At 48.8% G+C, this 23,197-nt stretch overlaps 8 protein-coding genes across 8 annotated transcripts; 6 read left to right on the plus strand and 2 right to left on the minus strand.

Annotated features, from left to right (window-relative positions):
• Nucleotides 1–1,945: 1,945 nt before the first annotated feature.
• Nucleotides 1,946–7,023, plus strand: FVEG_11763 (hypothetical protein; the record flags this gene model as incomplete). The annotated part of the gene is made up of 10 exons (XM_018901083.1): nucleotides 1,946–2,155; nucleotides 2,239–2,737; nucleotides 2,800–3,026; nucleotides 3,080–3,359; nucleotides 3,422–3,655; nucleotides 3,721–4,674; nucleotides 4,727–6,011; nucleotides 6,066–6,146; nucleotides 6,204–6,581; nucleotides 6,641–7,023. 10 exons carry the CDS (start codon nucleotides 1,946–1,948, stop codon nucleotides 6,891–6,893), a joined length of 4,401 nt encoding a protein of 1,466 aa, XP_018759491.1. The 3' UTR covers nucleotides 6,894–7,023.
• Nucleotides 7,024–7,755: 732 nt separating this feature from the next.
• FVEG_11764 (hypothetical protein) lies at nucleotides 7,756–10,489 on the plus strand (the record flags this gene model as incomplete). Its single annotated transcript, XM_018901084.1, has 7 exons — nucleotides 7,756–8,036; nucleotides 8,139–8,466; nucleotides 8,523–8,940; nucleotides 8,992–9,628; nucleotides 9,676–9,851; nucleotides 9,907–10,117; nucleotides 10,165–10,489. 7 exons carry the CDS (start codon nucleotides 7,756–7,758, stop codon nucleotides 10,487–10,489), a joined length of 2,376 nt encoding a protein of 791 aa, XP_018759492.1.
• A 508-nt stretch (nucleotides 10,490–10,997) lies between these two features.
• On the plus strand, nucleotides 10,998–11,904 carry FVEG_11765 (alcohol dehydrogenase; the record flags this gene model as incomplete). Its single annotated transcript, XM_018901085.1, has 3 exons — nucleotides 10,998–11,277; nucleotides 11,337–11,637; nucleotides 11,688–11,904. The coding sequence occupies 3 exons, from the start codon at nucleotides 10,998–11,000 to the stop codon at nucleotides 11,902–11,904; spliced, it is 798 nt and encodes a 265-aa protein (XP_018759493.1).
• Nucleotides 11,905–12,775: 871 nt separating this feature from the next.
• Nucleotides 12,776–13,849, plus strand: FVEG_11766 (hypothetical protein; the record flags this gene model as incomplete). The annotated part of the gene is made up of 1 exon (XM_018901086.1): nucleotides 12,776–13,849. One exon carries the CDS (start codon nucleotides 12,776–12,778, stop codon nucleotides 13,847–13,849), a length of 1,074 nt encoding a protein of 357 aa, XP_018759494.1.
• Nucleotides 13,850–14,155: 306 nt separating this feature from the next.
• Nucleotides 14,156–16,123, plus strand: FVEG_17090 (hypothetical protein; the record flags this gene model as incomplete). The annotated part of the gene is made up of 1 exon (XM_018906357.1): nucleotides 14,156–16,123. One exon carries the CDS (start codon nucleotides 14,156–14,158, stop codon nucleotides 16,121–16,123), a length of 1,968 nt encoding a protein of 655 aa, XP_018759495.1.
• An 876-nt stretch (nucleotides 16,124–16,999) lies between these two features.
• On the plus strand, nucleotides 17,000–18,843 carry FVEG_11767 (hypothetical protein; the record flags this gene model as incomplete). The annotated part of the gene is made up of 4 exons (XM_018901087.1): nucleotides 17,000–17,188; nucleotides 17,235–17,578; nucleotides 17,629–18,191; nucleotides 18,251–18,843. 4 exons carry the CDS (start codon nucleotides 17,000–17,002, stop codon nucleotides 18,841–18,843), a joined length of 1,689 nt encoding a protein of 562 aa, XP_018759496.1.
• A 105-nt stretch (nucleotides 18,844–18,948) lies between these two features.
• On the minus strand, nucleotides 18,949–20,734 carry FVEG_11768 (hypothetical protein). Its single transcript, XM_018901088.1, has one exon. It carries the CDS (start codon nucleotides 20,572–20,574, stop codon nucleotides 19,198–19,200), a length of 1,377 nt encoding a protein of 458 aa, XP_018759497.1. The 5' UTR covers nucleotides 20,575–20,734; the 3' UTR covers nucleotides 18,949–19,197.
• Nucleotides 20,735–22,693: 1,959 nt separating this feature from the next.
• On the minus strand, nucleotides 22,694–23,167 carry FVEG_11769 (hypothetical protein; the record flags this gene model as incomplete). The annotated part of the gene is made up of 2 exons (XM_018901089.1): nucleotides 22,694–22,958; nucleotides 23,010–23,167. The coding sequence occupies 2 exons, from the start codon at nucleotides 23,165–23,167 to the stop codon at nucleotides 22,694–22,696; spliced, it is 423 nt and encodes a 140-aa protein (XP_018759498.1).
• Nucleotides 23,168–23,197: the final 30 nt, after the last annotated feature.

Below are 23,197 nucleotides of genomic sequence, written 5' to 3' on the forward strand. Positions count from 1 at the left end.
GAATTGGAGGACTGCTTTTCAGCTCTACAGCGACCTGCAGCCTCTTTCGCCAAGCTGGCTCCCTTTTCTTGCTTCTAAACTGCAAGACGATAGTTGTCTCCGCCCATTGGCCACTCACAACGCCGCTACACCAATGATAACATGGTAAGTCCAAGATTCCCGCTCTTTTCTGTTTCTCCCTTTCCTCATTTCTCACAACCCACCATATACGAACAAGTTTTGTGACTCGGAAAGCGCGGATGTAGCCCGAAGTGGCATGGAGCCCGGAAGTGTCTTGTTGACTGAGACATTAGAGGCGTATGAGAGTCTAGGATGCTTCAGGCGATCAACTTGACAAAGGAAACTTGGCCAAGCCAGTGTTCAGAGCACGTAGGCGGCGCAGCCCGACCAGAAAGAAATCGGATAATCCGAGTGGATCCATGATGGCAAATCTATCCTTGTCACTTAAGTGCCTGATTCACACTCAACGAGTGTTGGACTGACAAATGTAGCACGCAAAGGCCAGTAAACTATATGATTCATCTAAATACTCCATTAGCCGGCATGGGGCTAGGAAACTGCAGCTAGTCATGAGCCGCCCATGCAGCCGTTGCAACCGTTATTTTCGTCTGGTGGGGAGACACACTTTGTTTTCACTAGTTTCTTGGCGGTGGACGGTTGGGGCTGCGGAGGCTACCTTGGTTCGGTTCCGCTACCAGGAAGAGAAGGTTGGCAGGCCTCATGAGAAAGGCATTCCGCACGTCATGACTAGGGTGAATCTATGTCAGTGCGCAAGGGGGCGCGGTAAAGTATTAGGACCTGCGCCCTAGTCAATGGAAGGTTTGGGGAAACTTAGCATAATTCGGTAAAGGTTTCGCAGATCTTAGGCTAAGCTTCCTAGTACCTTGATCTAATATCAAAGTTCTTTTGCACCCCGGCCTGGTGTGACAAGGTGAGGTCTGGCTTACAGAAGGTGAGGTCATGTGGCGGTTGTAGTACCAATATGAGAGAAACCTTTTTTGATACGACTACGTGTTCACGCCGAATTTAGGATTTCACGTAGTCACGGACGACTCACGGGGCGCATATGCATGTAACGTGCCGGTATGGACTTTGGTGCAACACACAGGGATAAAAGACCACAGAAACTGAAATACGAGCCTTGAAGTGGAACTAGTTATCTAATTCCATGACCCGAGCAGGCCTACTCAGTGGGGACAGAAAAAGCAAAAAATTGGTGATCAGGGCGTTGAGAGAAGTGATGATCTCTCTCAGTCTTGTAAAGGAAGGTAAAGAAGAGCATATCCAGATGGCGCAAGATCCGTACTAAGCCTTCAGAACGGGATTGTACGGCATCTTTCTCAAGAGCCAATCAAGCGATTAGGCACTAATAGCCGCTGCCGTGCTTGCATTAGTCCGCGCCGGTGAGGTGGTGTCCTAGCCGCCTAGCTATACCGGTCACGACTATGATCGCCGCTAGGGAGCCAGCTGAACACTACCCCGGGAGATTTACCCTAGAAATCGCCGATCTTTAACACATCAGTCCCGTTCCTGATCCTCCGAAAGGTTGCAGGTTGATCATATCATTGCATCTCGGAGCCCAGATATAGAGTACGTACCGAGTATCGCTTGCGACCGGGCCGCCGGATCATTTCCACCGGCTTCGTATCTCGGCCATCCATTTGTACTACGCCGTTGCGAGCCGTGCGGCGTCCCTTGCCTACCTACCCTGTACGTAAACCCTTGCACCATGTCTGACGTGGCTCGCTAACTTTGTCGTTTATCCTGGTTTTCAGCCTGTGGAGCAGTTGCTCGGCTGGCAACAGCAGGGAGAGATTTCTCGTCTCGCTTCGTTTGTAAGCAATCAATTGATACCCCGTTGATCAAACAACCTCAATCGATTCTTCCAAGAACTTTGATTGTGATTACAGATTGTAAAACCTTTGGTCTCACATCAGGCACAATCATGGTCTCGTTGTCGTGCGACGACAACTCTTTTGGCCCATATGGTCGTGGTTGTAGAGGCGGTTTCGACTTTACACTGCTTTTTGAAGAGTCAATCCTCACTATACCTGTCACTGCTCTGGTGCTTCTCGCTGCCCCATGTCGAGTCCTGTACCTCTTGCACAAGAATAAGGTCAAGGTGGAAAATAGCCGCTGGCTGTACTGTAAAATAGTGAGTTGATTGATGTGCTCGCATGTCGTGTCTCGGGTACTAACAGCCTCACGACATTATGTCTCGGTCTCCTAGCAGCGCAGATCAGCTTTCTCATCTCGTGGACTCGCTCTTCCGCGGTTGCGACCAGAGCCTCTCTTGCAACCGCTGCCTTATCTTTTGTCGCATCGATTGGCATCTTATGCCTATCCTACGTCGAGCACGTCTATTCGTATCGGCCGTCAACAGTGCTCATCCTCTTCCTGCTCTTGACTGCTCTTTTCGATGCTACACGAACACGGACCCTATGGCTTCAGGGCTACAATCGGACCGCCGCAACCACTGCCCTAGTCGCGACGGTGATAAAGATTGTCATGCTCGCGGTCGAGGCAATCGAGAAGCGTCGTTTCTTGCGGCCCCAGTACCGTGCCTTGCCCCCCGAAGTCACTGGTAGTGTCTTGTCGCACTGGTTCTTCTCTTGGCAAATACCGCTGTTTCGCGCTGGCTATTCTAAGCACCTGGAGATCGAGGCGTTATTTCCTCTCGAAAAGCATTTCAAGTCTTGGTACCTTCAGAAGCTTTTGCAGACAGCGTGGGCTAAAGGTTTGTCATTCTGCCAATTCTGCAGACAACATTTGGCTTACAGGATACTGACAGTGGCATAGCATCTAGGAAGGGCAACCATGCTCTGATGCTTACAGTCCTGAGGACCTTGAAGTGGCCGACCCTGTCTATCATCTTTCCACGTCTGTGCTTCATCGGCTTCACCTTTTGCCAGCCATTCCTCATCTCCGCAACCCTCGAGTGGGCAGAGAACGACAGTGACTCTGACGACATGGACCAAGGATATGGCCTCATAGGCGCATGGTTTCTTGTGTTCATGGGTCTAGCAGTACGTGCATCTCTGTCGCTATAGGCACATCCTACTAACGTTTCATGCTACAGGTGACGAGTGGCCAGTATCAACACCTCACGTATCGCGCCATCACCATGGCACGCGGCCAGCTCGTTTCGATCTTGTTTGACAAGGCCACGGATATCAGTATCGCTGCTGCTGATCCTAGCGCAGCCCTGACTCTGATGAGTGCCGACATTGAAAGGATCGACACGGGCTGGCGCACTGCCCATGACGTTTGGGCCAACTTGATTGAGATTGTTATTGCAGTCTACCTGTTGGGACGCCAGCTCGGCATTGCATGTCTGATTCCCGTCGGGGCAGCAATTTGTGAGTCTATCTTGAAACGGGGAGTAATAGAGAACGAGGAATGAATGTACTGACGCCTGTAGTCTCCATCATTGGGTCCGTTATCGCGGTCAGTTTTGTCATGGCTCGTCAAGCGGCATGGTTAGAAGCCATCGAGAAGAGAATATCTGTTACGTCGCAGATGCTAGGCAGCATCAAGGGCGTCAAGATGTGTGGACTGACCGACGTGCTCAGCACTCGTATTCACAACCTGCGAAACGACGAGTTGCGCATTTCTGGCAAATTCCGTAGGTTGTTAATCTGGAATATGGTCTTGGGTGAGTGCTTCCCTTGCATGGTTCAACCCGCTTCGATGGAACGGTTTCTTACGAGACAACCATAGCATACCTGGCTCCTATCTTTGCCCCAATCCTCACTTTTGCAACGTACAGTCTTGTCGCCCAGTCACGGGGAGGAGATAACAACCTGGACGTAAACCGCATGTTTACGTCTTTATCACTGTTTGCACTGTTGAATGAGCCTATTTCTTCGTTTGTTACGTCGTTGTCCTCCTTGATGGGGTCCGTCGGGAGCTTTGCGCGTATACAAGCTTTCCTCAACACAGACATCCGCGTCGACAGCAGAATCATCTCATATGATGACAAGAGCGGAGGGCCATCAACCCCAGTTTCTCTACGCAGCGAACAGGAGAAGGATTCGGTATCGTCCGAGAAGGTGCCTAACACTACCCAGAGAGGCCCATTACCGGTCGATTCTCTGGACGGCAACTGTATCGTTGTCAAAGCAGGCGCCTTTGGGTACGATTCTACCCAGAAACCCATCCTCAGTGGCATCACCGCTCATGTTCCACCGGGTAATCTTACCCTTGTCGTGGGGCCAGTGGGAAGTGGCAAGTCAACTCTCCTCAGGGCATTTCTCGGAGAAGTGGCAGTCACAGCCGGATCTATTCATGTGATGGACTCGGAAATCGCCTACTGTGACCAAACTCCCTGGCACATGAACGGCACTGTGCGAGACAGCATCATCGGCTTCTCACATGCCGACGAACGTTGGTACCAAAAGGTCCTACAGGCTTGTTCTCTGACAGAAGATCTCGGCCAACTGCCCAACGGCGATCTCAGTAGGATTGGGAGCAAGGGGATCGCTCTCAGCGGAGGTCAGAGCCAACGGGTCAGTCTAGCGAGAGCTGTCTACGCACAAAAGAATATTGTCCTACTTGACGATGTCTTCAGTGGTTTGGATATGCACACTGAGAACGCTGTCTTCCATAGCCTACTCGGCACTGATGGCCTCCTGCGACAGTCGAATACAACCGTCATCATGGCGACTTCTCGTGGTACGTTGCACACACTATCCTCCGTCTCCTACTTATGCTGACACTGCTGCAGCAAATCGACTTTCCTACGCAGACCACATCATCAGCCTCGACGGTACTGGTGTAGGATGTGTACAGGGAAGCTTTGACAAGTTGACCAAAGCGGACAACTACGTGTCCCGCTTGGCTGTAGGGTCCGCGAATTGGACCTATAGCCAAGCAACTTCGGTCTCTTCTTCTACAGACCCTTCAGCTGATGCGTTGCTGGATGCAGAGGTACTCCTCTCGGAGGAAGCCAAGGATGGCGCTGGTCGTCGCACTGGTGACATGGCAATATACCTATACTACATTCGCGCCATCGGCTGGGTTCCAAGCTTGATCTTCGTCTTTGCCATCTGCGCCTTTATAGTCTGCCAATCCTTCCCCACTATCTGGCTCAACTGGTGGGCCGCCGCAAATGCTAAAGACCCCTTTGCACGTCTGGGTTATTATCTGGGCATCTACGCGATGCTAGGTGGGCTCGCGATTATCTTCCTAGTCCTCAGCACCTGGCAAATGGTCGTCACCATGGTGCCGTTGTCGGGCAACAGCTTCCACCAGAGTCTTCTCAAGACGGTGCTCAACGCTCCCATGTCCTTCTTCGCTGCTACAGATGCTGGCGTCACCATCAACCGCTTCAGTCAGGATCTTCAGCTCGTCGACATGGACCTGCCACTGTCAGCGCTGAATACCTTTGCCACGTTTGTGTTGTGCATCGCTGAGATGGTTCTGATCTCTGTAGGTTCTTACTACACAGCCATCGCTTTTCCCTTTCTGTTCGTCGCGTTGTGGGTGGTCCAGCATACATACCTTCGGACATCTCGGCAGCTCAGATTCATGGATCTTGAGGCAAAGAGCCCGCTGTACGCCCTCTTCACAGAATCTATCGCTGGACTTGCGACACTGCGTGCCTTCGGCTGGCGTGATGCACTGGAGAAGAAGCATCATGACCTTCTAGATCGGTCTCAGAGACCGTTCTATCTTCTCTACGCGGCTCAGAGATGGCTGACCCTTGTCCTTGACCTGTTTGTAACAGTCATTGCTGTACTGGTCGTGGTGCTGGTCACACAGTTGAGAGGTGTGCTGCCGACTGGGTTGATCGGCGTGGCTCTTGTCAACATCATCCAGTTTAGTCAGCACCTAAAGCTACTGATGACATTCTGGACGACCTTGGAGACCCATATCGGTGCTATATCCAGGATCAAGTCGTTCACGTCTGAGACTGCCTCGGAACACGAGCCGCAGGAGAAGGAACAGCCGCCATCAATATGGCCATCAAAGGGCCAGATTGTCTTCGACAATGTTTCTGCCGGATATACGTGCGTCCACTCTCATCCAAACTCGAAATAACTCGCTGACCAGTTTGTTCATAGGCCATCTGAGAATGTCTTGAAGAGTATATCCTTATCGATCGAGGCAGGTCAGAAAATTGGCATTTGCGGACGAACCGGAAGGTAACATGTGATCATCATTCACGAGTAATATCTAAGCTAACCTGAATCCACTTACAGCGGTAAAAGTTCCATGGTCTCTTGTCTTTTCCGTATGGTGGACCTTCACAATGGTAGAATCCTCGTAGACGGGCTCGACATTAGCACGCTTCCCCGTGAACAAGTTCGCACTCGACTAGTTGGCGTGCCTCAAGATGCATTCCTCATCGAAGGAAGCAGCGTGAGGCTGAACGCGGACCCTGCTCAGGCACTCTCAGATGCTGCCATTGAAGACGCCATGAGGGCCGTTGAGCTCTGGGACATTGCAGCTCAGAAAGGCGGCCTTGATGCGCCAATTGAAGAGCTTCACCTCTCCCATGGCCAGAAGCAGCTCTTCTGCATTGCACGCGCTATCCTGCGCCCTTCGCCTATTGTAGTCCTGGATGAAGCTACCAGCAGGTAAGCCGTAACCGTTCATTTGCCGCCGTCTTGACTTCAAGAACTGACATCACGACTAGTGTTGACTCGCATGTTGATAAGCTTGTGCAGCGTGTCATACGTGAGCGGTTTGAGAATCGCACAGTTATTGCAATCGTGCACAAGCTCCAGTCAGTCCTACAGGACTTTGACATGGTAGCCGTGCTTGACAAGGGTGAATTACTAGAATTTGGACCTCCACGACAGCTTCTGGAACAGGGGCCTGAAAATTCTGCATTTGCTGCTTTGTATGCGAGTCTAGGTACAGGAGACGAGGAAGCACCACAAGAATGATGAAAAATGGGATGCTGTTAGAAATGTATGATGGAGCGTGGTACCATTCGCTTCGGCGCCAGCCAATGGATTCTGAGCTGGACCAGTGCACTTCTTCCTACAACTTCTAGCAGGTGGTTTTGCTTAGAGCTTTAATTATGGTTACTAAAGATCCAACATAAGATCGCCAGCTAAACCACCTGAAATATCTTGCGCTCCAGGCTAGAGAATCAGTCAATGGCCTCATACGCCTACCCTGCATTGAGAGATCAAGCAAGGGCTTGCGTCAAGGCCAGTGAAAATGTGGCCATATCTGGAGGAAGTACGAAAGCCTCCTATGTCATATTCTTATGCTTGCTGTGCTACCCACTATCGTGGGGCCTCAATTTCAAAATTTCATCTTGCAGCTGCAGCCACAACTACGAGACCATGTATTTGCGCCAAGTTTTATCTGCTGTCCTATTATTTTACCGGAACACAGAACTTCCGATAGCCTCACTTTCCGCGATCGACATGGTAGCATTACAAATGAACATGTCGGATTTCTCGGGCTGTTTCCAGCTCTAGGCGTTGGACCGGAGCTATATTATGTGCCGTGAAAAAGGCTTGCAGCATGCAGTAGTGCATTTGGTGGCTGGCTGATCAGATGTCACTCACAACAGGCCCTGGCTGCCCGCTATTTTGCTTCGTACCGCCCCCAGCCGTGCCGTACTAGCCGTGTTCCCCCTTGCGTAGCTGTGCCCCGGGGGTGGCCTGCCCTTCGCCTTCCAGGTTGTTTACAGCCCTATAACCGTAACATGCGTCTACCTGTCTTTTGCAGGTCACCACCATCAACACATCCACCATTTTCTGTGCCACCTCAGGCCTTTGATTACAGGCGACCATGCGTCTCACTGTCAGCCTGATCCTGTGCCTTTTTGCCGTCCCGAATGGGATATCGGCTTATCCTGGCCCCGCTGGTCCAGCAGCGCGACCTCATTCCCTTAAGCGCCTTTCAGAGTACAAGTCCTCGGGAGCAGGATGCAGCTCCGGTAAAGAGGTACTCGTCAAGGCACCAGTAAAGAATATTTTTCAAAGTCTCACTGATGAAGAATATGCCCATGTTACGGCGTATCTTCATGAGCAAAAAGACCTTAACTTGACTGCTGTCGTTAACTCTACCTCGTGAGTCTCAGTTTCGTTTACCTCCTTAAACAAACTTTGTTGAACATCTTCTGCTTTCTTTCTAAATAGAGCTATTGTGAAACATGAGCTAATGTTGCCCAGTTGGGACAATGTCATCGTGTCTCTTGACCTATTACAGCCGAACAAGACAGATGCATTGGCTTACCTTGAAGGTCATGGTCCTGCTCCAGTTCGTTATGCGAGAGCGACTCTCCAATTCAACTCAAATGTGCAGCCCTACATTCAAGAGTACATGGTTGGACCATTGCCAATGCGGCAGGGCCTGACGCATCATGAGGAACTCAACTACATGTTCACGTCTGGCCGAGGCAGAATCAATGTCTACAACGCTGACGGTGAAGCCATCGCTGCTTTCAACCTCAAGATTGGCACCGAGATAAAAGACATCACCAAGGAACTTCTCAACGGCGTTCGTATACCCCTCAATTATGCGTCGAGAAACACCTCGGCTAACGACGTCAACAGACCGCAACAGGTGCCGAAACCGATAATCTGCTGATTGCAGGCAGTGACCCTCTGATTCACCGTAACGATAGGGTCTACCAGTGGAACGAGTTCTACTCTGCTCATACAGGAGAGTTCTACTCAGAGACAGTACTACCCACCAGTTTGCAATTCAAGGTTGACCTCACGGGCCGTGACCCATCCAAGTGGAAGGTTGTGGGCTGGTACTACGACGGTAACTTCTGGCCAACGACTTCCGCCTTTCGCAAGGGCATCAAGACATTGAAACGAAGGCCAGGACCAGTCGTTGATGGATCCTGGACTTCTACTGATCAGCAAGGCGATAGCTTTCCTCGCGATCATCTATACCCTCCCATTTCAGTCCAACCTGATGGTCCCCGATTTGGAGTAGACATAGAGCAGAACTACGTTGAATGGAGTGAGTTCTTTGGACATTGCTTTGGTAGATCTAGCTGACAATACTTGAAAGTGGACTTTAGCTTCTTCCTTTCTAATCACAAAGAAACGGGTTTGCAGTTACACGATGTTCGATTCAAGGGCGAACGTCTGATCTACGAGTTTGGTCTCCAGGAGGCTCTTGCACATTACGCTTCACAAGACCCGCTGCATGCCTCATCGGCATATCTTGATTCATCCTACGGTATAGGCACCAGTCAGTGGAACCTCGTCGATGGTTTTGACTGCCCATCTCACGCTACCTATCTCAACACAACGTTTTACATCAGCGAGACTACCCATGTGCACCCCAACAGTCTGTGTCTATTTGAGTACGATACCGGCTATCCTATTCAGCGACACTTGACCACGGACTATGTTTCTGCAACAAAGAATATCATCTTCACCGTACGCAGCGTTTCCACGGTGGGCAACTATGACTATCTCTTTGAGTACTCTTTCTACTACGATGGATCCATCGCCGTTACTGTTAGGGCCTCGGGCTATATCCAGGGAGCCTTTTGGTCAGGAGACGGTGATTATGGTTATCATATTCATGATAATCTGTCTGGATCTATGCATGACCATGTCATCAACTTCAAACTGGACCTGGATGTCAAGGGTACGAAGAACAGTCTGATGAAGACGGAGTTTGTACCACATACTCAAGTGTAAGGTGCAGTCCAGCGTTTGTATTCAGCCCGCTGACTTTGTATAGCTATCCATGGTCTGATGGTCAGTCTATCAATACCATGAAGGTTAACCGCTCGTACATTGCCAGCGAAGACGACGGCAAGATAAACTGGGCACCAAATGGAGCTGCATCATATTCCGTTGTGAATAAGGATGAGCTGAATGACTTCGGAGAGGCGCCCGGTTACTCCATAACCCCAAGTATGATACCCATCCCGTACGCATGATCTCACATGATTACTAACAGAGTCTGGAGATAGCGGCAGCACTGCGCATCTGACTGTCAAGTCATCTTCAGCCCTCGGTCAAGCCGCCAATTGGGCCAACCATAACCTCTACGCCCTGCAGCACCACGACACTGAGCCCAAGAGCGCATACGCCTTCAATAGCCACGACCTGCAGCACCCAGTTGTAGACTTTAACAAGTTTTTCGACGGAGAGAGCCTGGACCAGGAAGATATCGTTCTGTAAGTACCTCCTACGGAGACGTGGCCGGAGCTAATACATATTACAGATATTTTAATCTGGGCATGCACCACCTCCCCAACACAGCCGACCTACCCAACACTGTAACTACAAAGGCTGTCTCTTCCATGATGATCTCGCCGCAGAATTATTTTGCCGGTGACGTATCACGACGAACAGTGCATCAAGTCCGAATGTCCTTTGACAAGAGCTCCAATGTCACCGAGGTCAAGAGGTTCGGTGTAAAGCAGCCTACCTGCGCGGTTGATATGAAAAGTGTGGCACCAGATTTAAGCAAGTTTGTCGGGGAGATTGAGATTCCCAAGTTTCCCTGGAATCCAAGCGGTAGTCTGCAGACAAACCCTGGTGGCTAAGGAACAAGGACAGTGATTGAGCAAAGTCGGTGTTGTGCATCTTAGCTTAGATAAAAAAGTAAAGAGGCATAAAAAGTAGGTTGTTTAGACAGCAATGTGTGAAGGACAGATAAGAGCTGCAATTTAGATAATAAACAAATGGTGGAAGCTCTAGTCCGAGACGCGCTATAAGTGAATTGGGATCGAGTTTTGCTGACCGGACCTAACCGCACCGGAGATTGTCGGCCGAGACAACAGTTATGGCCGGGCATCACGATCGGAGTTAATGGCCGAGAAATTATGGGGAACGGAAATCCCGGGCAGTGCTAACTAATGTTCCCGATGAGTGGCAAAGAGGACGACACTGCATTTTCCGCTGCAATTCCTCGATTTCAGCTATAAATGCGTAGTAATGTGACTTGAAGCTTGAGAGGTAAATATCACGAGGCTCTCGATCCGTCTCTGTTCCTGTTATATTCACACAGTTTTTACTTTTGACTTACCCTGTAAGACAAAGAAGTCTAGCAAAATGGATGGACGCAAGCTCGTGCTTGTGACAGGTGCCAACACCGGCCTCGGTTTCCAAATTGTCAAAGCTCTTTGCAGCTCTGATAAAGGGTATATGGTCTTGGTTGGAGGTAGATCCCTTCAAAAGGCTGAACAAGCCGTCAAGAACCTCAAGGAAGAGTTTCCCTTCAGCTGCCTTCATGCAATTCAACTTGATATTGAAGATGATATGTCTATTGCCGCTGCAGCTGAGTATATAAAAACAAAGTACGGGAAACTCGATGCTCTCATCAATAACGCAGGTGAGTTGCTTCCATTATATGAACGCGTTTCATAATTCCAACTTGGCTATCAACCATAGGTGCCCAACTCGATCAACAGTGGACTGCTGGCAAGATGTCAGCTAGAGAAATGTGGAACAAAACCTATGATGTGAACGTGACCGGGACACATATCTTGACTTGGACCTTGGCCCCATTGCTTCTCAAGTCGAGCGATCCCCGCCTCATGTTCATTGCCAGCGGTACATCCTCCCTTACCGGATCTGAGAATCCCGAGTTGCCCATCAACAAGCAGCCCAACAAAGGATGGCCAAAGGCATTGAACAACTTCAATTTGCCCGCGTACCGAAGCAGCAAGACCGCAATGAATATGATGATGAGGTATTACAACCATCCTGGTCAGCACGAAAGAGAGCTAACTTAGAAATCAGGGAGTGGTTCCGGCTTCTTGGCCAGGATGGCGTCAAAGTATGGGCTATTAGCCCCGGATACCTGGCTACTGGCCTTGGTGTTGGCCAAGAGCAGAACAAAACACAGGGTGCAATTGATCCTTCCATTGGAGCCGCGATTGTTAGAGATGTTTTGGAAGGGGTAAGGGATGATGAGGTTGGTAAGGTTGTGTCAAAGCAAGGTGTTCAGCCTTGGTAGGGTTCGGTTTACAGCCATAGGTAGAGCTGCCGAGGTCGCCGCTAGATTAGATACTGGGCTTAAATCACCCAATGCGTCAGGCATTTAGCAATGATGGGCAGCATTGCTTTCTTTCTTTGACACGGTTTATACTCAAACAGGTGCTCTGAAAATGCGGCATTCTTAAATAATTAGCACAGATCCGGGTTATCCTGTTGCTGGCGATGTCTCAATGAGATCAATGATTTATAATACATACCTTATCTAAAAGCTCAAGGCCAAAACCCTACCAGTTCCAGAAGCAAGAGTTTCTAGCAGATATAAGAGAGGGTATGTGCTTCACATCTTAATACAATCATCGGTTGATATGAAATTTGTTAACCTAGCTGTGCATGTCTGCTGTAAGTTGTCGCGTCGAGCAACTGAGCGGTCAAGCTTTGGGTGCTTGGGGATTAAAAAAAAACTTTAAAACTCTACATACTCCTATCTAATGAGCAGTTGCTCCGTAATCCGTAACGCGCGCTCGGGTGTCGTGACTTATTATGTCCGCTCGAAAACCTTGAGTCGCCAAGGTTCATGTTCTCCCGGGGTATCACGCCTGCGTCTGTTTTCAGCGGCTAGCTGCTTTGAGGATTACTGGCTGTTATCCCACAGATGACAAAGCGTTTCGGAAATCTAACAAGCCTCGGTAAATGAATCAGCCCGCCGGTAGTTGAGACAGTCCGCTGGGACACGGCCAAGAGGGCTAGGTCCTCCTGTTAGAGCCTACTAAGATAGCAGAGTACCATAAGCAAGAGAATATAAAAATGCTACTTCAGATCTTCCTCGTCTCTACTCCGTCGTTCTCAATCAACCTTGTTTAACAAAATCCACCACCTATTCAACAATCGTCATGTCTGCCCAAGCACCCAAGTCCATTTTCCTATCCGCTCAGGGCGAGCTCCTCGTCCAGCCAGTGACAGAAACGTACACGGTCCAAGGCTCCCAATGCCTCGTCCGCGTCGACTATTCAGCCATCAACCTCTGCGATTACAACTTCTTCTACATGGGACTCAATTCCTTCATCACTGGATTCGAGATGTCCGGTACTGTTGAGCAAACGGGCCCCGACTCACAATTGCAAGTCGGAGATGCCGTCTTTGGCATCTCCCCTGTCATCAACCCAATGCCATCCTCACACGGAACCCACCAGGACTTGGTCGTCGCGAGGTCTGAACTGCTATACAAGATCCCAGCCGGTGTATTGTCAAAGGACGCCAGCGTGATCTGCATGCCTGCGCATACAGCGGCAGATACCTTATTCAATATCATTGGCATGGGACTTCCAGTCGCTGGCGTGCCTGGCATTGACCCTGTCGGCAAGGGAATTCTCATCTGGGGCGGCGCGAGCAGTGTTGGTATGATGGCCATTCAATTGGCCAAGGCTGCTGGACTCCAACATGTCTTTGTAACAGCCTCAGCCAAGAATCATAATATCCTTCGAGAGTTGGGAGCCACCCATTGCTTCGACTACAGGAGCCGCACCGTGGTTGAAGATATCCAACAGACTCAAAAGACACTCGGCATTTATTTAACCTTGGCCTTCGATACTGTCTGCAAAGGAGTCATGGGTCCTCCTGATGCTGGCATTCCCAGCACTCCCGAGCTTACAAAGAGTGCATTGGGCGCTTCTGAGGGTCTTCGTCTAGCCTGCACGCTCCCGGTCTACCAAGACCCTGCTTTCGGTATGTGCACGTCTTATCGGCCAAGCGGTAGTATGAACGCCATGGGTGCACCTCAGGGTCCGGACTCAGCTATCCGTATACGCAAGATTATGGATCACCTGCTGGCTTTCAAGGATGGGTTCTTGAGACTGCCTGTTGTAACAGTTGTAAAGGGCGCTGAGGCTGGTATTGAGGCAATCCGGCGTGTTGCCGGAGGTGAAATGAGCTTGGAGAAGCTGACACTGAAGCATCCACTGGAATAGTTATAGCAGCTATAGAATGTGGAGGCCGGACTGAGACTATAGTTACATTGTATTATTAAACTTATGCTACCTCTACTTAATAATATCGTACTGCGTTATATAGTAGTTTATTTTAAGCGGCAATATCTGGTTCCAGATGCACCTGGTACCGTAGAAACGCATGGCGGACTTAAGCCATCCGGTTGAACACTAGCCCCAATAAAGATTAGCGCCTAAGGTAGCACGCATCAACCTAAAGCCCCCTCATGAAAGTCTCTGCTCTATTCGTTTCTCATCGTCATGATCGAATATATCCTGCATTAAACCATGAGGTCCGCTTCTAGACTCAAAAAGAACAGGGAGCGACTAGCTTGTACAGCATGCAGACAAAGGAAGCTCAAGTGTGACCGTGAAAGTCCCTGTGGCAGCTGTATTCGAAGGAGAGATGTTCCATCCTGCTCCTACGACGTTTCAATCGATGACAGTCTCCGCCACACACAGGCCCAAGCACGTCTTGAGCATCTAGAGCATCTCGTCGGGTTACTCGCCCAACAGCGTTCAACTACCACTATTGGGGTTCAATATGGCACTCCGGCTGATGAGTTGCTACACGATTCGGACACTGCGGAACGCACAATCGCATCGTCGTCTTCTCGCTCCAACCAGGCTGGAAGCGGTGCAACACATTGGTCAGCTATGCTGGATGACATACAAGCTCTCAGGTCTACACTTGATCCTGTTGAGGACAGTGATATAGATGTAGGATACACAAATGCTCCTCTGGCAGACGTTGGAATGGGAATAGATGTCATGTTCGGCGCTGGCCTTTCACAAACCGTCACGATCGAACAAGTACTCAATACATATCTCCCATCGCGGAGGAGTACCGACCGCCTCGTATCCACATATTTCCGTGTTCGGTTATACATCACGCCATATATACATTCGGCGCAATTTCAGAGGCAGTACGAGGCTTTCTGGAGCGATCCTGGCGCAGCCTCGCCGCTTTGGATATCGATCCTCTTTTCAATGCTGTTCATCTCCGCCAACATATCCCGAACGGGTAAAGAAAAAGAGATACCAGGGCATGGATTTACAGTTGCTGCCGCCCAGTGTCTTGCTCTGGGCGATTACTTCCGCCCCAAGGCCTTTTGCTTTGAGGCACTCCTGCTTTATCTTCATTCACGCTTCATCACTTGCTTGGAAATATCTCCAGATATGGGTGCTCTTCTTAGCGTGCTTGCCCATATTGCCATGATTTCAGGCTATCACAGAGAGAGTAGCGTCCCAAGTCTTAGTCCCTTCACAGCAGAGATGCGACGCAGGGCATGGAGTTCGTTCATGCAGCTTGATCTTCTGGTATCATTCCATCTGGGTGTTCCGTCGAGAATCACCTTAGCAGTCTCAGACACACGAGCTCCAAGTAATCTTCTCGACTCTGATTTTGATGAACAGAGCGTTCAACTGCCCTCTTCACGACCGGACTCTGAGTTGACTGGTGTAACATTTTCCATTCTCAAGCGCAAGTTCATGAAGATATTTGACAAGATCCTTCAACATGCGCTGGTAAATCCTTCACACGAGACAATAGACGCTCGCATTGACTCTTTGGATACCGAACTCAAGCATTTATACGAGAGCTTGCCGGAATTATATCGACCTCGGCCAATCGAGAATTGTATAGTCGACCTTCCTCAACTTATCGTCGCTCGTCTTTGTATCTCTTCTATTTACTACAAAAGCCTATGTGTTCTTCATCGTCCACATGTAACAAAACATCGAGATAAGAGCATTCGAGAATGCTATTCAGCATCATCTGCCCTAGTTACTGACCTCCTACAAGTCTATGAGGAGTGCAAGCCTGGAGGCCAACTAGCTACTGAGGAGTGGTTCATGAAGAGTATCACCTGGCATGACTTCTTATTAGGTGTAACCACATTGTGTCTTGTGGCCCATGCAACCAACCAAACCAAGGGGGAATTTCATATTGATCAACTGGGTGTACAGGTTCTGTTGCAAAGGGTCAGAACAATGATTCAAACTGAAAAATCAGAAGATGGATCAAGGGCTCGATCCAGAGCTATATCGATAGTGGAAGCTACAATTTCTCATCTAAGAGCGCGACGAAACAGCGATGGTATGGAAATAATGGCCGATGTGCAGGCGTCACCAAGTGTGACTGAGGGATGTAGGTGGGAATTGGGGGATGCCCAGCAACACGAAACTAATTGGGGCCATCTCAACGATCTGTTTGATACCTCTCATCATGAGATATTCACCACATCGGAAGTATAAGGTCCAGTGGACATAGTCTGGTCCAGGCATAGAAATGAACTTGTTTCTTCTCGAACCGCCGCATGCGCCGCCCTTTTCATGCATTGAAAGATACCGATCCTGCGGTCTTGTAAATACTCTCCTCAGCAGAACTCCAAAATGGTGGTATCAGTGCGTACATCCTCAGGGCGGCCCCGCGAGCTGGTGGATGAAAAATGATATACGACTAAGGGTATTGGAAAACACGGGTTTCGGTCTACACTGTAGAATGATATGGAAAGCTAATGTGCTCTTAATGTTCAATACTTTGTATTTCAAATAAGGAAAGGTCCCAGAGCAAAGACAATGCGGGCTATGTGCACGGCAACGTGCTAGGGACAAGATGACTATTTGAGATAACAAGCAAGTTCCAAGCGTTGACGCTAAAACGCGGGGAAGTGCACCAGTCGCTCCAGATTTCCATATTGAGACCAGGTTCAGATTACCCCGACTACGATAGCTTATCTGCCCTCATGTGACTGATATACATCTGCAAGTAGATTGGTCAATCCGCACAACCACGGTAAACGTTAAACCTTGGCTATCGCTGTTAGCGTTGGCAGCCAAGTCTAGTCGGCAGCTCAGAGATAGATATGGTTCAAGTCGCCTGAACATTCTGTAACTGGCATAGTCTGTTTGACTTGAATGCTGCAGATAACGGGATCTGCGATAGTGAATCTGAACCCAACCGCGAGCTTTACTCGCAAACAAGGGCGAAACCATTTTAGAGTAGTGAATCGACATGAATATATATATCTCTCAATATCCGCGCATTGAGCGCTTCCATAGCTCAGTGTCAACACTTGAGTGACGCCCAGGACCTTTGTTCATACCCAAGTTTACTTAATTTCTGCCATCATGGATGCCAACAAGACTGAGCTTGGAATCGCACCCGTGGAAAGCCACCGTCCTGGCTCTCTACTTGACGCCGATCACAAACCGGTAGTCAATGAGCTGGTTCAGAAGTACGGACAGACCCAGCGTGGTCTTAAACCCCGTCACGTACAGCTCATGGCCATCGGTGGCTCAATCGGAACAGCACTATGGGTAAGTCAATCCAACTCTACCCATGACCAAAGCTGATGAGAATCAGGTCGGTATCGGAGGCTATCTCAGTCAAGCCGGACCACTCTCTCTTATTTTGGGATACACATTCTGGGGTATTTGCTTCATTTGGCCCACGTATCTGTGCGTGGCGGAAATGATGGCGTATCTCCCTGTTCGCGGCTCCATTTTTGAACTTGCATCTCGCTTCGTTGAACCAGCTGTTGGCTTTAGCTTGGGCTGGACTTATTTTTTTGGGACGTGTATGCTTGTTTGTGTTGAGTACAGTGCTGTTGCCGCTGTGGCTGAGTACTGGGATAGTACGACTAATCCTGCTGTCTGGATTGCCGTCTCAATGGCTATCTGTATTTTCCTCAATGTTGTAGCTGTCAAGTAAGTACCCTAGCGCCCATTGCTACAGCAGTTTACTAACAGTATCACAGATGGTATGGAGAAGCCGAGTTTATTCTCGCCATAACCAAGGTGCTATTGCTCATTCTCCTTGTCCTCATCACCATCATCACGATGGCTGGTGGAAACCCCAAAGGTGATGCCTATGGGTTTCGCAACTGGAAGGACGGAGCCATGCATGAGTATTACGCCAAAGGACCAACTGGTAAATTTCTCGGCTGGTGGTCTGTTGTTATCTATGCGGCATTTACTATCGCTGGCCCTGACATGATCGCCCTTGCGGCCGGTGAGATCCAGAACCCTCGTCGCACTATTCCCCGAGTTGCGCGTATGATATTCTACCGTCTTGTAGGGTTTTATATCATCGGAGCCCTTTGTGTTGGCATCATTTGCTCTTCACGGGACAAGAGGCTCGTCAGCGCAATCGCAGATGGTTCTTCTGGCGCTGCTGCTAGCCCTTGGGTAATTGGCATTCAGAATCTTGGAATCGGGTTCTTGCCTCACTTTATCAACGCTCTCATTCTCGTGTCGGGGCTTTCCTGTGGCAATGCTTATCTTTTTGCTGCGAGTCGAACGCTATATGGCCTTGCCAGAGGTAAGCTTGATCCACTACTTATCGAATTTATTTGATTACAGCACTGATAAGGATTTTAGATCATCAAGCTCCCAAGATTTTGATGAAATGTACCAAGACTGGTGTCCCAATCTACTCAACGGCGGCTGTCTCCTTGATCTCTTGCGTTACCTTTCTTGTGGCATCCAACTCTGCCATAGAGGTCTTCTTCTGGTTCGTTGACTTGACCACTACCGCTTTCATCGCCTCGTACTGCTTCATGCTGCTTGCATACATTGGATTCTACCGTGCTCGCAAAGCACAGGGTCTTACTGATGAGTCACTCTCTTATGTCGCGCCTTTTACACCATACACCCCCATCGCGGCTCTTACTCTGGGATGCACGGCAATCTTTTTTGTAGGCTTTGATGTGTTCAGCCCATTTAGTGTGCGAGGTTTTGTCACATCTTACTTTGCTGTTGCATTCACTGCGGTTATGTATTTAGTCGGCAAGATCAAGTATTGGAGAGAAGGCAAGGGTATTGTCGATCCCAAGGATGCTGATTTGATCACTGGTAAGGCCGAGATTGATGAGGAATGCAGACACTGGGAAGAAGGCGGAATTGAGGAGGTTGAGAAGGCTAGACTGGCTGAGATGACCTGGGCCAGGCGAGCTTGGGAGAGAATGTGGTAGTCCTGAGGTGGACATCTTCCTTCTTATTAGTGAAGACTCGAATTTACCACTTATGCAGTGCTGCTGATCATATATACCGGGTAACCTAACTAAATTGGCGCAATGTGCCCAACATGTACGATGGTTTTTGAAAGGTTCAGAAATTGATCTAGGCTAGGTTCTCTCTGATGGAATAAGCTCACAGCCACAAATCTCAACTGCAAATAACACTTCTAGCCTACAACTTAGGCATTTGCAGTCACCGAAACCCCATCCATTTCAATTATGTAGAGAATGACAAAAGTACATTGGTTTCTTGGCATACAGGTTATCCTTCACTGCCTCATTCCCGGTTATTCATCTATGTCAAGTCGTCTAGGAAAAAACCGCCACCCATTCATCATTGACTGGGGAGAAGTTGTCAGTTTCCGGGGTCATAGTCAGCTTCCTACAGCCTTTCTTGAGAGAAACCTTGTTAAAGCGATCCTCGATCCACGACAGATAATATTGCTGTGAAGCAGGAAGAACAGAACCGTGACCAAGGCCAGGGTACAGCCTAAACTCAGCCGTCGTCGAGCTAGCGAACGCTTTGCAGGTTTCATTAAAAGCCTCCTCAGATGTGTCAGGATATACTAGGGGATCCTCGGCGCCTTGGATCACGAGCATTGGAGCCGCTAGTTTATGAGGCCCTGCACCATTATACACTTTCTCCCATTTGATGAAATCGGGGTGTTCAATCCAGCTGGTGTTCTTGTAAAGTTGGCTGATAGTCAGGTTGCTGTAAAGAGAGACTGAAGTGTAGAAACATCCTTGGTCGGCGAGAGGCATCCGGGCAAGAAGAATATCAGAAGCATAGTCCTCAACTTTGAGTGAGGGGTAGATCCTTGAAACTGTTTGTAGCATGAGAGAAGAAAGAAAGTCTCCAGCAGGGCCGCCGTTTGCGGCACGGCGGATTGTTTCACCAATAATCCTGCTCGGGACAAGGCCGGGAGAAAGGGCAACGGCGCCGAGAAGGCCGCCTACAGCCACAGGCTTTGCCTCTCGCTCGTTGGTGCGCCAAGAAGACATTCCGCCTTCGCTGTGGCCTACGACAACCCACTCCTTTGTGATCTTGCTGCCGAGAGCTTTGCGCACAGCCTGGACGCTCAAGCTGGCATCTGCTGCGTGAAGGATACCAGCCTCGTACTGAAAGCCTTGAGCCTCGCTTCCCTGGCCTGCATAGTCAGGGGCAATAACGACGTAGCCTGCGAGTGCTAGAGCAAACGGAGCTGTCCACCCATAGAGTAGTGCGCGATGGTTCGATGGTGAACATTGTCGGGTTCCGCCCGCTGTCCCGTGCGTCCAAACGACGGTACGGAATGGCTTACTCCCCTGGGGATTGGTGTATGGAATAAGCACGATACCCGTCGCTGGAAGGGGTTTCCCTTCAATATCCTCAGACATGTAGTAGAAACGGGTCAATGATATGCCCGCGGGGACAGTCCATCGCCGATAAGCCTGCTCAGCTGGGATCTTTTCCCATTTCAATATGTCTCCAGTCGAATACTTTGACACATTCTTGGGGGTTGAATAGAAGGGGTCAGTGGTGATGTCTTGGTTAACCCAACGCTCCTCTTCCATAGCTAGCACCTGTCGGTAGGCGATTTGGCAAGTGGCATCGCATCGATTTGGCTCATTGGCATAGGTGGGAGGGTTTTGAGGCGCTGCAAGAGCGCTTGCAATTAAGACAATGGGAAGGAGTTTGGACAACATGGTTCAGAGGAATGCTCAATGATCAGTGGGAGCCGGAGGGACAAGGAGACATTGGATGTGCCTTCAGGATCCAAGATTCCCCGCGCAAGATTATTGCAGGGAATTGTTAAATTTATATATGCTGCCAACACTACAAATATCCCTCAGCGGCGGTTGTATGACAGCAGTGGAATGAGGTTCGATTGTGGCGCTTGTAGTGTTTAATTAGACGTTAAGCCACATCATTCCTAGAAGCCTAGAAGTACCACGTGAGAGAAGGACAGTGACTCCAAGTCGTTAGTATATAACTTGACATGAAGTACAATGCATTTGAGTTTTACTCGTTAGAAATATCGCTAAACTCTTGACTGTACAGACGTTTAGATTCTTACTAGAGGAGAGTAGCTCAGCCTCAAAGCATATATAACATTGAGGCATTTTCTACTAGTATCTTAGCTGTTCCGGAAACGGGGCTCATTATTGGCAAGTCTGGAACTAGGCAAATGGCGTATAAGCCGCTACCTCGCTTGGAATGTTAGTAAACTCAATTCACAAAGCGTTCCCAAATGCTCTCACAGCAAAGGAAACAGAGCAATTCCTTTTAAGCTCAGCTCAAGCGCGGTCCAAGCAAAAGAGCTGTTCTGCAGTTAATGGTCTGAATAACACTAGCATCAAGAGACTATCGCTGCGCGGAAATGTCATTGATAAGCTAAGCAAGATAGTATCTTGCTTGGAGATGATGGCAAACCTTGGTACATGAAACAGATGAACTAGTCGCATACAAAATGGCTAAAAAAGCCATATTCTCGTAGCGAAACATTTCGGCCTCTGCTACAGTTCAACGGCAGCGGATGGGAAAGGGCAGCTAGGAGCAAATTATGGCCCACGAGTCATATAAAACCACGCAGCTGACATAACCTCAGAACTGTAGCTCAGCCGTGCCCGCATCAGGTGGATTTCTTCAAGACTTGGATGTTCTGTTCTTGAATTCTTCTGTGGCACCGGATATCATATATTTCTTACCTGCATCTAGATTTTCCACAAGGTCAGCCTGCAATTTACACAGGATCCTCTGGATGTTTTAATACATTTTAGCTCTCGGCGACAAGCCATACGATTTCCTACGTTAGTATTCCACTGTACGGTGAAATAGCTGGTTTTATATCAATAGAGTTTTCTTTACTATCAATCTTCTTTTCTATAACAGCCGTTATAATATGCCATCTCTCAAGCGATAGATAGTAAGTTGACGTCAGTTGGTTTTCTGTCGTCGTACTTACCTAACGAAGTTACACTGTTTTAATTCCTGGTGATAGGTAATGGCCTGTTGGGTTACTTCCTTCTCTAACTAGAGGTGTTGCGAACCGATTAATTTTCAATATTCTATTTATTTATAAAGGCCTAATAAAACTGTTATAACTTTCTAAACATATCTTAGAAGCTAAAGTCCATTGCTTAGTAGCCTTCTGAATATTAATAGCCTGTCTAGTATAGCCTGTCTTGATTATATACTTTTCCAGGGCAGTCTGGATATAGTCCTGCAGCTTCAAGACGCCATTATACCTCTTTTCAATTGCTAATGGGAGACTAATAAGAGGGCAAAGGACTCCCATTAGCAGCATGGCTGTTTCGTAATTGGAAAGATATAAGAGAACCGGGAAATTACCATTAGATAACTCTTCCGGAGCTCGTGGGATAATTCTCAACCAGTTTCGGACAGGGAACATGATGGAGGTGTCATTTTGTAGTCTCTTACGAGATCCTAGGAAAGAGCGAGTGTTGAAAAGAAAATTCGACATGTCCTTTACAGCGACCTTGAGATCATTATCAAGGTCGCATGCTGATAGCTGATCGAAAGACTTAGCGACGGTGTTGAGAAGTCTATAGTCGTGTTCCGGCTGGGGACCTATATTCCACGGATCTTGAGGCAGAGAGAGCAGGTGTATATGCGGTTCCAGAGTATCAAAGTGCTCTAAGAGGAAGCTGTCACTGCATTTTGGCCATAACTATAGCTGTGATTTAGATCCCCATATAGTACTAGGAAACTGTCAAGAGGAGGCTTACGGCAAAAACACCATTTAAAAGATACTTATATTCGTGCCTGAAGAATTATTAGCAATTCCTTACAACGTCGTTAAATCTAGCAAACGAAATACCTAGTATTGCTGTACCAGGCCATGAGGATTGTTGATGCAAGTAGGGCCTCTGAAGACCCTTGATGCTCTTGGTGTGGGGAGGCAAGTACAGCATTGAGCTGCGTGGCCATCTCTCGTATGGCCTTTGTTCTATATCTGCACTCAACTTCGTGTTCTGTGGTGGATTTGTAGAGAGTTTTCAGGTGACCTGCGGCGATACTACACAGACAGGACCGAAGATGGTCGTACTGACCAGCCATTGACATAAATCTTTGAGAAGCTCAGTACCAACTCGTCTAGTGGTGGATGCTTCCTAATTACCTGTTCCATTGAGTCGCGCCTGTGATTATGTCGAGATCTATTATATTGTCAAGATCACTTCGGACATAACAGAGATGCTGAAGAAGTCGTTTCTCCTCAGTAGCTACGTCGGTAGGCCACCCATACTGAGATATGATTGAGAGAGAATTGCTATACATGGGACTGGGGGCAGTTTCGTCCTGATGGAG

The sequence above is a fragment of the Fusarium verticillioides genome, chromosome 7, assembly GCF_000149555.1.
Source record: "Fusarium verticillioides 7600 chromosome 7, whole genome shotgun sequence".
Taxonomy (NCBI): Eukaryota; Fungi; Ascomycota; class Sordariomycetes; order Hypocreales; family Nectriaceae; genus Fusarium; species Fusarium verticillioides.